We start from the raw sequence: 15,523 nt of genomic DNA, 5'->3' as shown, positions 1-15,523 counted from the left end.
ATGGGAAATTTACATGAAAAATATCATTTTTATTCAATATTTATACAACAATTTCACAACTCAACAGTACAAAAATAAGTTCAAACTAAAGCTGAAGCCGTTCAGTGTTCAAGCACAATCCAAGTAATTCAATGTGTTAATGACGAGAAAAAGCAGCTTTTCTACAGGTTTTAACACACTTCACGAGTCAGCATCTCATCAGGTTTGTGCAAAAACCAACAGTCTGTATTTGTACTTATAGACACACACATTTAAAAGTTATAAATGCTAAATCAAAAGGTACAAAAATTAAACCAAGAGTAGAAATCTTTGAATTTCTTCTCTACTTCTTCACACTCAGACCTTAATTAAAAACAAAAAATATGGCACACATGGTTCCGGTCAGTGAATCAGACCTCAACAGACTAAAGATGAAAAGTTCGCAAGACAGTGACTCAGCAAATACATCACAGTGGTCTGTCGATGGAGACGAATGGCTTTTTTGTCCTCACTTCTCAAACATCTGAATAAATCCAAAGACGTTAAAATATTGTGCGGCAACAGTTCATCAGTCATCGACAATGTTAAGCAGACCGTTCAGCTTCAGTCTGCAGGCCATCTCTTCCTCTTGGCTCGCCACAATCTGTCGATGGAGTTCCTTCAGTCGCCATGCCATAGACACAGGCACGGTTTTAGGCCAGTCTGCTTTCTCCGACGGATCGTCAGACTCCTGAAAAATCACGACAAAGAGAATGCATGATAACTGTAAACTGTACTTGCAACATTTACAAAATACCCAAATTCAATCTCTTGCATTTTGCAGCCACATTTATTTTAATGTAAAATCCAACACAAACTGGCTTCAAGTGTAAGGATCGGTTCGGCCAAACTTGCTTCTCAACGGGTTCTTGAAAAGAAAAGAATCATGGAAGAGAGAGAGAGAGAGAGAGATAGAAGAGATGTCGTACCTGTGCAAGTGCAACATCTTTAATCTTGGCTGTGGGGGCTTGAATTATGGTTGTGGGCATGGACAGCAGGGTGGAGGATGGAACGAAGAGCGGTGTGGACAAGTGGTCCAAGGGGTCCCCGTCCAGCCAGCGTTGTAGCTGATCCATGCTCCTGCGCAGAGATACAGTGGTGTGTGTTAGACATGACACAATCATACTGTAGATTATCTTTGGCAAATAAGAAATTGTAACAGAAATTGAATCATTCATTTTACCAATGAAACAAATAGTAACCTTCAATTTAATTCAACAATTTCTTTAGTAAGAAAAATAGTAAACTAAACAATGGCACTGAGCGTTTATCTCATTCTGTACTTAATGATAAAATGATTCAGTCCTCATTCACATACACCTGCCCTTTCAATACTGTTTTTAGCAAAATGGTGTATCAACATCAACCCTACATGCACTGCATCTATGTTAACAGCAGAGCTGTTGCTGTACCTTTTGCTTTCAGCCTTCTCCTCCTCTAAGCTCCGGAGGACTTTGTGGGCCAGCAGCTCCTGTGACGTGGGAATGTGTGTGATGTCCAGGGGGGCTGCCGTGGCCTCGAGGGGCTCTGCCAAAGTGTGGAACAACCTCTGTCTGAGGAACAGACTGGTGGGTGTGGCACAGGCAGCTGCACTTGCCCTGAAGATGGTGGAGGGAGGTGAGGATGAAGGAGGGAGACAGGGAGAAGTTTAGAAAAGGAGGACCAGTGTAGCAGGAGCCGTTGTCCATGTCAGTTGCTCAACAGTCTAGAAGACGAATGACACTTCCTCACCCTTCCATGCCCTGATGCTTCTCCTTGTGTGTTTGCTTGATGGCCTGGCTCCATTCCTCAGGTGGCTGGAAACCCTTCAGTGACTCTGTGGGGAAGTAAACCAGGATCTCCCCATCCTCTGTCACAGCATCTTTAACAACAAGACAAACATAGTTACATATTAAAATACAGGTCCTACAGTGTCCGTTGGTACAGGTGGAAAATGTGTGTTGATCTAAACCACAATGAAATAACTTTCCAAGAGAAAGCCCTCACCTTCACAGGCAGGCGGTCCAGGTATCTGCCAGTCTTTCAGTTTGTGGTCTATGCAGATGACCAGCACGTCATCCCAGGGGATCCGGCTGTAGGCTGGACACACACTCTCATCTGCACTGCTCCAGTTTCCCATGGTTACCTTGGATCTGGGGGTTCGGGTACGGTGACCTTTCAGCATGACCCTTTCCAGAAGGTTTTCCAGCCGTGACATCAAGAGAGGCTGACTGCAACGTGAGACTGGGATCTGAGCGGCGTAGTGATAGATGGAGGAGCAGAGCTCAGACCATGAGTCTAGAGAGGGGGAGAGATAATAAAGGAAGGAAGAATGAAGTAGGAAGTACAATAAATGGATTATTGGCTTCTTTTGTACTCAGATTACACAGGAGTGGGAAAATCCAAACAAAAATGACACCAAAGTTGTCTCAGTTACTGACCAGTGGGAGATAGCTGATCCCACTGTGGCAGTTGCAGGCTGAGGATGGCTTTGCGAAGCCAGGCCAGGTGCTGAGTCGAGTTCCAGCCCAGATGAGGGACAAAGTCCCGGGTATTAGGCAGGCAGAACTCGCCGGGCGGCCACGAGAGTTTGCAGAGATCCTGTGATGAGACTTTGTCAGCAACGTGAGCCAGGACACCGTTGTACAGCTGGATGACAGGTGCGGGGTCCTGGGAAGGAAGACGGGCGGCGGCTCGCTCCTGTCGGTGGGTGTAAACTCTGGGACTGAACTCACGACTCAAAGTGGCCTCGACAAGCTGCACCAGGGTCTGACAGGAGAGAGGGAAGGGTGGTGGAGCATGGGCGAGCAGCCAACGCATCGCTTGGCTTAGCTAGAGACACACAACAGGGGCAACGGGAGGTGGGAGAGAAGACGGAGCGAGTTAATAGACCATAAAGACTTAGAAGACTTAATTATTGGACAGACAGACATTTTCAAAACAATTTTGTGGTTAGCAATTTGTTAATTGTCGCATTTTTTATGTCTTCATTAAGGAACTATATATTTTTGCATTTTTGTAAAGGTTCTAATGACACCATTGTATGTTTTTGCAAAACCCAATAAACAATGTGTAAAAAAAAAAGACAAACCATAAAGACCATAAAGAGGCAACTTGCTAAGGTAAAGGAGTGACTCAACAAGGCAAGCAAGATGAAGGAGGAGATGATACAAGCTTTGGGTTTGCCACCTCAGCTGATCAATTTGATTTGAACAATAACTTGCTGGACTGACAGCTTGTGTCAGAGAAGAAAGATACTGACATATATCCTGTCTCTCTTTTCAGAAGCTCACTTTAAAATCAGACAAAGAGAATGATAAGATGAGAAGGGAGGAAAAGAGAGAGAAACTGAAAATACGCTGATGTAAGAAAAACAATCTTTTCTCCCTCATTGAACTCTCGACCCTGCCCCTGGGTATGTGTCGTACCTGTTTGGATCCCTGGATGTCACTTGTGGTCTCTGGTATGAAGAAGAATGTGTACTCTGATATCAGGCCTTCCTTCACCAGTGTGTGCAGCATCAGAGCTGAGGGACAGAGGATCAACATATTTTGCAGATTATTTCAGAAAAGCAGACTGACATACAATGCAGCTTCATCAGCCTGCTTTTTATTAATGCATAATTGATCTGAGGTTGTGTTTATACTCATGACCGTTACTTAAATCTTGGAGTCTACTAATCACGTTATTACTGTCGTTAATTACCTTCTACAAGTTTCTGTGTGTCATCAGTGCCACCATCAGGCCCTGGCACCAGAACGACCAGGGGCAGGGGGCAGTGCCAGGTGCTGGCCTGTTGTAGCTGTTTGAGCTGAAGCAAGGCTGACAGCAGAGGCACATCCTGTTCATCGTGCCCGGGCTCCACGATGGGCATGGCAGGGAGCAACATGATCAGAGCTCCTGTCCCGTGGAGCTCACAGCTCTCCTCCATTTTGGACAGGCCGTCTTCAGTCAGCGGACCTCGGGACGCCTGCGACACAACAAGAAGAAGAGGAGCGGTCAGAAAAGTGCCACAGCAGGCCAGATAATATTTTTATCTACCTAAATAACTACAAAATTATATAGAGAGAGTAGATACAAATATTTACACTATTATACTAATGTGGGTAATTAATAGATTAAGATATATAGTGGAACAACTATAGTGCTTGATGCTTTGCTGATGAATATACATTCAATTTGAAATAAAATAATGGATAGTGACAAACCTCTCTTTTAATTTGTGTAATTTTACATCAATACAGAAAGACGCAAGAGTGAGTGGGAGGTGGAAGACAGAGCACAAATTGCAGGGTTTTAAAGTAGTTGGACACATAGCTACTAAATATTTCTCGGGCAGCTGTGTCTTGTTGTGTTAGTTAGTCGGTGTTAGTTCAGGTACAGAGGGGCTCACATGGTGCTCACAGTTGACAGAGTTGAGAGTTACATTGGAGGTGGAGTTGCCAGTCAATATGAGAGTAAAGGTGACAATGCAAAAGAAGAAATTAGTAATGGGGCTGCAAAAGACGCAAAAACTAAACAAAGAAAAAAATATATAATGGTTGGTTTACCAAAATCAACAGCTCATTCTAAAAAAGGTCGGTGTGCACAGGAAAAGTAGAAAATGATCAATGAGCCTGTAGATGAGCAGGAAATCATTTGCATAGTGGAGAAAAACCTCTTTATGTTATGGCTGTTTTCTAAGTGTTTGGCTGCAGTAGTCCATACGAGCTGCAGTCTGATCTAACCTTGACGCTGATGTGGACTTTGTGAGTGCGTTGTCCTTTCTCCTGCAGTGTGTTGGTGACACAGAGGGTCTGCAGTGTGCCATCTGGCTGCTCCTCCCTGAGCTCAGACGCCTTGTCACCACCAAGTTTCACCTCCAGCCAGTCTGACAGGATCCTAATACAAAAGACAGGAGGACAAGCTCAGTGACAGGTTTGATGAATACCGGGTGCAGTATTCACAAATGAACCAAATATTTAAGGGAAATGAAATATCTGCCTGTCACAACTGCTGTTACTGTGTTGACCTTCATGTTGCACTGCAGCTGCCTACCTGTCTGCCAGGCTGGCTACGCTCTCGTGGTCGCTGGGTAAGAGGACAGCAACTTTCCAGAAGACGCGGTCGGGTGGGTCAGGGATGTTTTCTGCCACCAGTGCTGGCAGGTCGAGCGGCGCCCACACCGTCTCCCTGAGAACAACATCAAGAAGAGTCAAAACTCTGCGTGGTGACATGGACCTCAGACTGAACAAACACACTAATCAACTCAAGACTTACTCAAGCAGCTGCTGATAGTAGTAGTGGACTCTCATCTGGTGGATTGCTTCTTGCCTCATCTTTAATAACCTTCACAAGATCCAGAACATGTTTCATACTTACAGGAGCAGTAAAGTGACCAAACAATCATACATCAAATACTGTTAACTATGTAATAAATGCCTTTCATTGGACTTCACATTGTCCAGAGATCTACTTGGAGATGAAAATACCTGGTGCTGGACAGGGCTAGGGTGCCGGCGTTTCCCAGGTTGATCAGACCACGGGCCAGATCTGCTATGGAGGGCTGTGCAGGGGCGCTGGGAGCCAGAGCCTTGAGTTTGAATCGAGGGTCCACACAGCAAGGAGCTGCAGGGAAACCTCTCATCTGTCTCTTCAGCTGCCGACGAACTGCTACCACATCACGCCACCTGGTGGTGCAGAGGAGAAGGGACGAAAAAAGGTTACAGATACAATTAAATATCCTCTTATAATTTACTGTAACAGTGTTACAATGACATACTGGTGTGTCAGTTTAACTGGTCGATATTGTCAAACATTTGATATTGGCCCAGCAAAGAAATGTCTGTCTGGGTTTTGTGTGAGATGAGCTGTGGCTTTCTGTTTTCTTACCTTTTGATGTACTTGTGGATACGTTGCAGCTCAGCATCGAGGATTTCTTCAACCATCAGAGCAATATCTGCATTCAGAGTCTCCTCAATTAGACTGGTGCAGACCTGCTCTGTGCATTTAGCCACACACTCTGCTTTCTCATTCACTGCCTGCCTGGAAGAGGTTAACAAATAAAAAGATTACAATTAAATTCATCAAAGAAAAGAGAAGAAAATACCCTTCCCTCCTGTTTTCACAAATAATTATGAAAGAGTCATGTTACCTATGTAACCTACTTTGAGAGCTGGTATTACTAACAGCCCATGTAAAATGTTGAAACACTCAAATTCAGATCAAATTTGGATGAGTTTTAAAATCTTACTGGATCTCAGAGGCAGCCGTCTCCTTGATGGTCTCATCTAAAACTTCATGGATGAGCTCTGTGCAGAGAGAGAAGCTGAACTGAACCAGGAAAGCCTCGTGCTCCTGCTTCCTCCTGGTAAATTAAAACCAGAATATGGGTGAGTACTAAATCATTGCACAACCACACTCTGGATGCTTTGCTCACAGTTTACACTTCTGCTTGAATAAAAATATCAAAAAAATGAAAAGAGATGACAATGGTTAACTTGTGTCCTGTTTTTTGGTTCAGGGTAGAAGATATTTCTTAATTGAGCCGAGGGTCATGATAAATCGCAGCGTGCTGTAATCAACATGTCAATATCAGGCTGTGCTTCACTGTCACTAGACCAACCTGGCTTCTTCAAGCTTGCGCTTCTCTTCAGCAACACGCTCCTGCTCCAACTTGATCTCGGTGGAGGACATCTCCTGCAGCATCTGTCCCAACACCTCATCCACCAGTGTCTCCACCTGCAAACTGCTTTCGCTGTAGAACCACAAAGGTTATAGAACAGCATGTTAAGGTATGTTATTTCAACTTAAGCACAAGAAAAGCTGGTACAGAAGATGGATGGATTATAGATCACATCAACTTACACAAGAGCAGTTGTGGCGTAGCTGGCACCGACATCAGCTACTTCCCTCACTGCTGTTTCAACCACCTCTTCAATCACGCAGTCCAGTACAGCCATTATGTCCTGCAGGTACAAGACAGCCGGTCAGTACAGGTCCAATGGTAAAACCTTTTTCAGCCTGAATAGTTTTATCTATAACAGTGCATCACTGCAATGTAACTACAGAAATATAAATGTTGTAACATAAAAGCGTAATATTTTCCTCTGAAATGTGGTGAGGCAGTGGTATAAAGTTGCCTATAAGTACCACAAAATTACTTAAGTAAATACTTGAATTCTTGAGTAAATGTGCTTCCCACCACTGATCCTAAGTCACCATATTTACAGCATCAGTCAGACATACAGAGGGAAAAGTGTACAACAGCTACAGTGCAGGCATTTCAGTGAGAATGAATCAGACCATCTATCGTCCCCACCTCATCGCTGTACACCGGCCGAGGTTTGGCTGGAGGTGATGGGGGTTTGACAGGTTGAGGCTGAGATATCGGCTGGAAAAGCTGCTGGGCGTCTGCTGGGAGGGCCGAGCTGTAACTGGGCTCATCTGGAACAGCTGGAGGCAGCACGAACGCAGAGGGAGTGTCTAGAAGTGACGTGACCTGCGGCTGCAGCTCAGCGCTGGGGGATGCCGTAACCTCCAACTTGGCAGCAACAACTGAGACAATGAAAAAAATCAGTGAATGAATTTGAATTTCTACACTGATGTGATAAGATTATGTTCTTGTTCCTCATAATGGATTTTACGATGTCTAGTGAAATGACACAGGTACTGTCACAGTGTTTTCTTCCTCATAAAAATGAACCAGTGGGTCGACAATGCAGCAAAATCTGTATTTTACTTCACCTCTTTACTTTCCAACTCTCTACACAAACAGTGGTCAATGGAGAGCGTGTCTGTGCCAGGGTTAGGACATGTAAAATGGAAGCAGTACCTTTATACTGGCTTGACGTGGGCTCAGCCTGAGGGCCCTCTCCACGGTACTTGTTCTGGGAGTCGAAGCTGCAGACAGGAATGTGCTGGGGAGGGTTGGGGAGGGGGCCTCCATTCACCACCTCTCCAACCAGCACTGTTTTCTTTGCCAGGATGACCTCGGACTTCTTCTGGGACAGCGGCAGCTCTGGATCCTGATACGCTGTACGACTCAGCTCAACAATGCTGTGAACAAAACAACAACATTTGCACAAAATACTGGGATCCATAACATTCCTGTCTCAGGTGGACAGAGTTCAACTTGATCAATACCAGTGACTTATGATTGCTAACTCTGCTAAGGAGGTTATGTGTTTGGTCCTGTTTGCCTGTCTGTCTGTTTGTTAATACACTGCTCAAAAAAATTAAGGGAACACTTCATCATCACAGTAGAACACCAAGTCAGTTAAACTTCAGGGATATCAATCTGTCCATTTAGGAAGCACAAGTGATTGTGAATCAGTTTCACCTGCTTTGGTGCAAATGAAAGAGACAACAGGTGCAATGGAGAGGCCAAAGCAACACAACTCCCAGAAAGGGAATGGTTTTACATGTGATGGCCACAGACAGTTGATCTCTCCAGATCCTTCCTCACTGATTCTTCTCTAGTTCTGTGTTTTGCTAGTGTCCTTGTCACTACTGGTAGCACGAGGCGGTGCCTGCAGCCCAGTCAGGTTGCACAGGCACAACTCTGAGGAATAGAAGTGTGTAACTTACTATGATGAAGCTAATATCAGGTGTTCAATTAAAAATATTTCTAAAAAAACCCCCCCAAAAAACAATATCAGAGCACAAGTAGACACTTACCCATCGCTGACATTAAGGCCGTACTGCTGGATGAAGTCAGTAGCTTCTGCGATGTCGGGGAACATAAACATCCGAGCTATGTCCTCAACTGGAAACGCAGTCGACCGCGGACCCACAGTGTGGGCAATGTTGAGGGTCTTCAAGGCCTTAGCTCTGACCTGCACAGGCACAAAAACAAACAGGAAAGAATAAAGAAACAGAATGAAAATATTGAACAACACAACATTCACATTACTGCTTGTTCCATCATGTGACATTTCCAAACATATTAACTTCTTTAATGCCAATAACCATAAACAAGCATTGTATACAACAGAGCAGACCGTTGTCACACAAATCATTTTTCAGCTGTATAAAATTAAAATCTAATTCATAGAACTGCAATGATTAGTCGAGTACTTGATTAGTCAGAAAATTAACATGCAACTATTTTCATAATTGATTCATTGTTTAGCTCCTGAAATGTGAATAGTGGCTGGTTTACTTTGTAAACTGAGAAATATGTGGGGCTTTGGACTGTTGGTTGATTATTTAAAGATGTCACTGTGAGCTCTGGGAAACATTTTATAGATAAAGAGATTAATGGAGAAAATAATCTTCAGATTAATGAAATAATGAAATATTTGGTTGCAGTTGTACTAATTAATTTATACCCTTTGATATGCATCTCATCCTCGATGACTGGTATAGATTAAATATGGAAAATTCGTAAAAGACAATGATTTTTGCTTGGATTCATCTTATCAGTGCACATGATTAATACAAATAAGCTCTAAAATAATGCAACGTTCAGAAACTTTTCACGGGTTCATGATTTCCTCCTCCTCATTCATTAGCAGAAGAATAGAGTTTCTGACCTGGTTGAAGTATCTGTGCAGGAGGCAGCTGGCGAGGTACGAGGCTCCTTTCACCAGCTTGAAGAAGCGCACAAAGTTGTTGCTGTTGACTGCAGTGAATACATGAACTGCAAACTTCACCTCAGGGGAGTTACGCACATCGTCACGGAACTGCTGCACCTCACTGTGTGGACATGAAGTGTGAGGAGGTTTTTCTTTAGTGTACAACAAAGCAACAAAATATGCCCTAAACTCATAAGTCACAGGGCCTGTATACAATCTTTTCCAGAGCTAATGTCTTGGGGTGGGGGAAATGACATTTCACATTTTATGAACATTTAATTATTATTTTTATTATTAATCATCTGTGTGTGTGTTTGCATGACTGACCGCAGGATGTCTCCGTCGTTGAGCTTCAGCAGCACGTTGTACTGGCGAAACTCCGCCTCCCGGGGGCAGTAGATTTGACGTGTAGCCAGGTCCTGGTACATTTCTTTGAGACTCTGCAGACACTTTGTCATGTTCTCGTTGTTGATCTTGGCGTCAAAAGATGACATGTGCTCCTCACAGAGATGGTGGGCGCAGTGCACATGGAAGCGTGTGCACTTTTCGATCAGCGACACTGTATGTGGGCAGCACAGGTGCTGCTGGGTAATGTCCTGTGGGTGTGATAGAGGAACGGATCAGTCTGTAATACATGCTCCAGTAGACCTAGGAAGTGTGTTGGAACAATGGGTTTGCTGTTACACACCAATGGGCAAACTTTGTAATGTAAAACTAATGCCTAAAACTCAAACCTGCAAACTATACACCATAGATTTATTCTTAAATAAATGAAACCTATGTTGAAAAAATTTATGTAAAATTAAATGGAGCATGGTGCACAGTGCAGCATGGACTGAATTCGGGTGAGATAAGAATTTTGTTACTGCAGATTATTAGCATTTTGATGGCTCCCAGTAGCTCCCACAGATTCACAGAATATAATCTATACAAACCATAGATCCAAAATAAATCTGCTCCGAATGTAACTACATCAAATACACAGACTACCCCACATAACAACCAACACAATGTTTGCCTGGTACTACTCAATGCTGCAGACATTTCTTTGCACCTTCAAAAGAGAAGCTTCAATCAAATCAAAGCAAATCATTTTTTGTAATTACAGACAATATCTGAAGAGGGCGGCTGATCTGAAGCAGAGCCTCACCTTACGAATACCACGGGTCCTGTTCCAGACAAAGTCATACCAGTCGCGGTAGTTGTCCTGGCCCTGGTCCATGATCTGAGTCACCAGGTAGTCCATGGTCCTGCTGAGCACAGGCAGAGGGCGCAACTCAAAGGGCAGGGGCTCCTCCTGGTCGGCCGAGGAGCGACTGTACTCCTTGATGGCTGCTGCGTGATCCACCTGGTTGGGGACAGAAGGTGATAGTTTCATTTTTTGTCCACGGTGTCCCTCCTGTCTTCAGAGTACCTACAAGCTCCCGTTTGCAGAAGCAGCGACTTTATCCTTTAAGCTACAATATCTATTTACATATTCCTTATGCCTGGAGAACAGACAACTTCAATGTGATCTTATACCACAAATTTATTAATATGCATGAACCCAAATAACCAATAAATGCAGGTAGATAATTAAAAAAAACATTTGGCAGGGAGTAAAGGAAGAATACCAGAGACATGATGTAACACCTCACTGTCCCATCTCAGCTGAAAAAGGCAGATATTCTTCAGCCTGAATGTGAGACATAAGCTTTAAGAACATTACCATCTCAGTGTCTGGGAAGACCTCGAATACGCTGAGCTGGTTCCGTGTCTCTCTCATGTACCTCTCCTTCTCTGGACACATGTCAGGACACGTCCCCACAAACACCTTAGACAGGTCCAGGTCTGTCCGCTTTGGCCGACCTGTGCCACACAAATTAAAATGACTCGTGTATTTTTTAGCCACGTTAAAGGCTGCATTAGACTGTTGACGTAAACGTAGCATCACCTTGACGCAGGACCTTGTCTCTCTGCTCCAGGAGGCGGTACTTGTCCTCAGCAGTCTCTGCCAATTGACCAATGAGGTGGAGAAGGGAGGAGGGGACTGGGCGCTCTGAACTCTGGGACTCCGTGCTGCTCTCTTTCTGGGGTTCAGTGTCTGACTGCAGACCCTTGACCAGTGGTGGCTTCTTCACTGGAGAGCTGGCACAAAGAAGTACACATGTTAGAGAACCACAGCACTGCAGCAACTTTCTTACCTCCATTTAGCACGTCAATTGGTCTGGACCAAGTACATGAAAGCATTACGACTAAAGTTAACTCCAAAACACTGCAATAATAACAAACACTTTCATACTGGTGTGGTGTTACCTGCGGCTGAAGGCCACTGTGCTGCTAACTGCAGGAGCTCTGAGTGCAGGTCTTCTGAGAGGGGAGGAGGGAGCCTTGGGCTCTTTCTCCTCCTGGCTTTCTTGCTCTGCCTCCTCCTTTCCTGCTGCAGCTCTGCTCCCTTTCTCCCCCGGACCTAACACACACACACACACACACACACACACACACACACACACACACACACACACACACACACACACACACACACACACACACACACCACACACACACAACACACACACACACACACACACACACACACACACACACACACACACACACACACACACACACACACACACACACACACAGTTAATTGCTGTAAGGAATTAAAGATGATATGAAATAAAGTGCTCAGGACTCTCTACATAAGTGTAGATCTAAGTCCTTGTTTTCCATAGTTAGTTTTATTTGTAGGGCTGTTTTAATTCCATGTTATCTGAGCTCTCATTGAAATACATCGTATTTACTTTGCTTCTTTCTCTGCCACAAGAGGAGGAGTTCATGTCGATGCAGGACTCTGCCTTTCTTCTTGGCCTTTGCTGCTGATGCCTGAAAGAAAAAGACAATTATCAACATCTTTGGCCTGTCGCAAAAAGCAGGTTAAGTGGGTTAGCTAGCTAACTGTTGGTGTTATCCTTAGTGTTAGTGTAGTAGTTTTTTTTCCAAACTTGTTGAAACTCAAAACATGAGCAAAGCAGCTTTAATACTGTTCTTCTCGCAAATAGCTGGCCTGGTACATAGCTGACATTATGTGTAACAAATAAAAATAAAAGTGTACTAATAAAACAAAGCCAGCTGAGGACTACATTGGGAGAATGGTTTGCATGAAGAGGCTGGATAATTCAACACAGCCATAGAGTAAAGTGAACTTGTTCTAGTAAGGATGAGTATGATGACTGTCACTCACATGGTCGTCAAAGTGGACTATAGCCAGGTTCTTGCCAGGCCGACACAACACCTTAGAAACTTTGCCGAAACGAGCAAAGTGCTTCATGAGTGTGTCCTTTTTGTTGAGGGCTGCAGGCAGATCCCTGCACTGGATGGTGGTGCAGTCAGTAGGAGACATGCCACCGAGGCTGTCCGAGCTCTCCCTGCGTACGCCACGTTTCACAGGGGTTACGGTTTCAAGCTTTGGGTCAGAGGGTTTTGCTGCATCTGGATAAGGATATGGGTAATAGGCAAAGGATATGATGAGCATATTCTAATACACTTCTTTATTTATTGTACTTGGAATTCAGCAATATGAAGATTTATTCATCAAAACCAAAATTATTGTGTTTTTCACAGAAGAAAAGAGAAACAAAATGAATATATGTGTATTACATGCTGCTCACAAATAAGTATCACAAATAAAATTCAAAAAAACAAATTTGAAGTTTTTTTTAAAATTGGGTGTGGAGAACTTGTAACTAGCCTCTTCAATTCAGCAGTTTAGAGTATGTCATTAAAAACTGAAAAAAATCACTGATAAACTGGTTAATCAAAGGCAAATTTGAAGTAAAGTCTAGGAAACTGGTTCCTAATCATTAAGGATACTCTTCACTATACAACAGTTGCTTGTCATGGTGCAAACAAGGTTAAAAAAATTCATAAACAAAACTTGATGCAAAAGACAGATAACATAATGTGTATGATTTGTGCATCTCACCTAACTCCTCAGCTTTTTCCAGCACTTCCCTGGTGAGTGTTTGTACAGCGGGTGGTGTAGCAGTCAGATCGTCACCCTGCCCTTGGACATCTTCCCCCCCTGTCTCGTCCCACTTCGATCCCTGCTCCTTTGTGGCCTCTCGCCTTACTGGGTTAGTGCCGTCTCTACGAAGACCACTCAGTGCCCTACTGAATAAGCCTCCCGTTGGGCCACGGGACCTCATTAGGGGCCTCTTTGGGGGGTGTCTTGGTGAATCTGTTTCTGCTGAAACATCCTCCTCAGTGGCAGGCTTCTCTGGGCCACTGCTGGGCGTCGCTGGATCGTCCTTGCGCTTGGTGCCTTTGCCAAATCGTGCAAATATATTTGTATCCGCTAGGGCCTCAAGGTTACTCCTTTTCTCATCTGTGCTAGTCTCTGCTTGACCTTTAGTTTCAGGATAAGGCGGGGGCTGGCCAAAATTAGTTCCTCCAAAAAGGGATGTTGTCTGGGGTAGGGGGGCTTTGGCTGTAAAGCTGAAAGAAGATGGGGTGGTGGGCTGGGTGGTGGATGCCTTAGTGCTGGAGAGAGGGGCCGGCTGGGAAAAGGTGAACTGCAAAGTGTTTGCAGGACCGCCACTATTGCTAGTTGTTGGTGGATTGTTTAGAGCAGGGATGGAGGGGGCTGCAGCAGGCTGTGAGAAGCTAAAGCCCAGCGACCCAGGTTTATCACCTGTCAAAAGGGAGAAGCCAGCGGCTGTGCTGCTGGTACTCATGGTGTTGGTGCTTGTCTGGTTCCCACTGCTGCCAAAAGGTGAACTGGACATTGAAGTAGTTTGTGGATTAGCAGGCTCAGGGCTGGCACTGAAAATGGGTTTGAAAAGTGCCTCATTGGCCGGCTTGAAACTGAATTCAGATGGCGCAAAAGCTCGGCTCTGGGTCACACTCTGAGCTGTGCCAAATGCACTGGTGGTGACACTGGTAGACGATGGCTGTCCAAATGCAGGCTGCCCAAATCCCAGTGGCTGAGGTTGCCCTACGACAGTGGTGGATCCAGAAGCCATCTGGGAGTTTCCGAACCCAGAGGGCTGTTGGCCAAATCCTGGGGCCTGCCCAAATGCAGAAGTCTGCCCGAATGCAGGTGTCTGCCCAAAGACTGAACTCTGGTTTGGTCCACTAGTCTGTCCAAAAGCTGGTGCTGCGCCTCTCCCAAAGCCTGAGCTGCTCATTCCTAATGACGGCTGTCCAAACGCTGGAGCTTGGCTTATTGTGGGCTGTGCAGAAGACTGTCCAAAGGCTGGGGCCTGTCCAAACATGGTATTTCCATGAGGTGTGGGCTGATTTAAGACAGATGGCTGTCCAAACGCTGATGGTTGAAAAAATCCCATAGTTGGGGGCTGATTGCTTGAACTTTGTTGTCCAAACGTCTGGAACAAACCTGTCTTCATAGTGTTGCTGGGGGCTTGGAAAGCTCCACCTTGTGGACTGCCGAACGGATTGGGTGGATTCATGGCGCAAATATTATCTGATGTTTAGTCCTCGGTTATTTGTTGAAGGGAACTTTTCTCATCCACACATTCAAGCAGAATAACTCTGTGACACTTTTCCAGCCTCCCAAGTTCTTCGCTGTAACACCCTATCACGTTAAAAGTCAAGAAAACATTATGAACACAGGAACGAATAAAAATACATGGCTCGACCGCTAGCATAAGCTAACAATACAAACATTGTGGAAGTTAACTGTCGCTTAGCTTTTACATTGCCCTTAAAGACGCAATTGACATAAAACTCCTAACATTCTACAAAACTATGCAACTTAGATACAAAAAAAACTCACCGTTCACAGTTAGCGTTTGCTATGTTGATTTTTTGGTTCAGTTTAAACATGCTCCCACATCCGCTTCCCGTCCGACAATTTTTTTGGTCCCCCGTTCAATGCTAAACTCCGTTCCGCGATTGCCAACATCGACTGATTCATTGTTCGAAGAGGTTTTGCACCGGCAAGCAATCGTTTTCCTTCAATGACA

General features: G+C 44.6%; 1 protein-coding gene across 1 annotated transcript; it reads right to left on the bottom strand.

Annotated features, from left to right (window-relative positions):
* Positions 1–6: 6 nt before the first annotated feature.
* mcm3ap (minichromosome maintenance complex component 3 associated protein) lies at positions 7–15,460 on the bottom strand. The gene is made up of 29 exons (XM_056389128.1): positions 15,334–15,460; positions 13,522–15,132; positions 12,781–13,028; positions 12,341–12,422; positions 11,850–12,003; positions 11,488–11,681; positions 11,263–11,402; positions 10,705–10,902; positions 9,882–10,150; positions 9,513–9,675; positions 8,656–8,813; positions 7,811–8,034; positions 7,298–7,533; positions 6,844–6,944; positions 6,602–6,733; positions 6,230–6,343; positions 5,869–6,021; positions 5,469–5,666; positions 5,257–5,325; positions 5,035–5,169; positions 4,725–4,878; positions 3,703–3,967; positions 3,426–3,523; positions 2,439–2,829; positions 2,005–2,295; positions 1,750–1,879; positions 1,431–1,616; positions 948–1,098; positions 7–709 (listed from the first exon to the last, which is right to left on the bottom strand). Exons 2-29 carry the CDS (start codon positions 15,005–15,007, stop codon positions 548–550), a joined length of 6,282 nt encoding a protein of 2,093 aa, XP_056245103.1. The 5' UTR covers positions 15,008–15,132; positions 15,334–15,460; the 3' UTR covers positions 7–547.
* Positions 15,461–15,523: the final 63 nt, after the last annotated feature.

The sequence above is a fragment of the Seriola aureovittata genome, chromosome 11 (genome assembly GCF_021018895.1).
Source record: "Seriola aureovittata isolate HTS-2021-v1 ecotype China chromosome 11, ASM2101889v1, whole genome shotgun sequence".
Taxonomy (NCBI): Eukaryota; Metazoa; Chordata; class Actinopteri; order Carangiformes; family Carangidae; genus Seriola; species Seriola aureovittata.
This window is presented reverse-complemented; position numbering and strand designations above follow the sequence as displayed.

Excerpts from the sequence above, each read along its gene's own strand:
- mcm3ap (XM_056389128.1), bottom strand. The coding sequence starts at position 15,007 with ATGAATCCACCCAATCCGTTCGGCAGTCCACAAGGTGGAGCTTTCCAA. Across the intron at positions 5,667-5,868 it reads ATCCACAAGTACATCAAAAG|GTGGCGTGATGTGGTAGCAG; the intron begins GTAAGAAAACAG and ends CTGCACCACCAG. Across the intron at positions 4,879-5,034 it reads GTAGCCAGCCTGGCAGACAG|GATCCTGTCAGACTGGCTGG; the intron begins GTAGGCAGCTGC and ends CTTTTGTATTAG.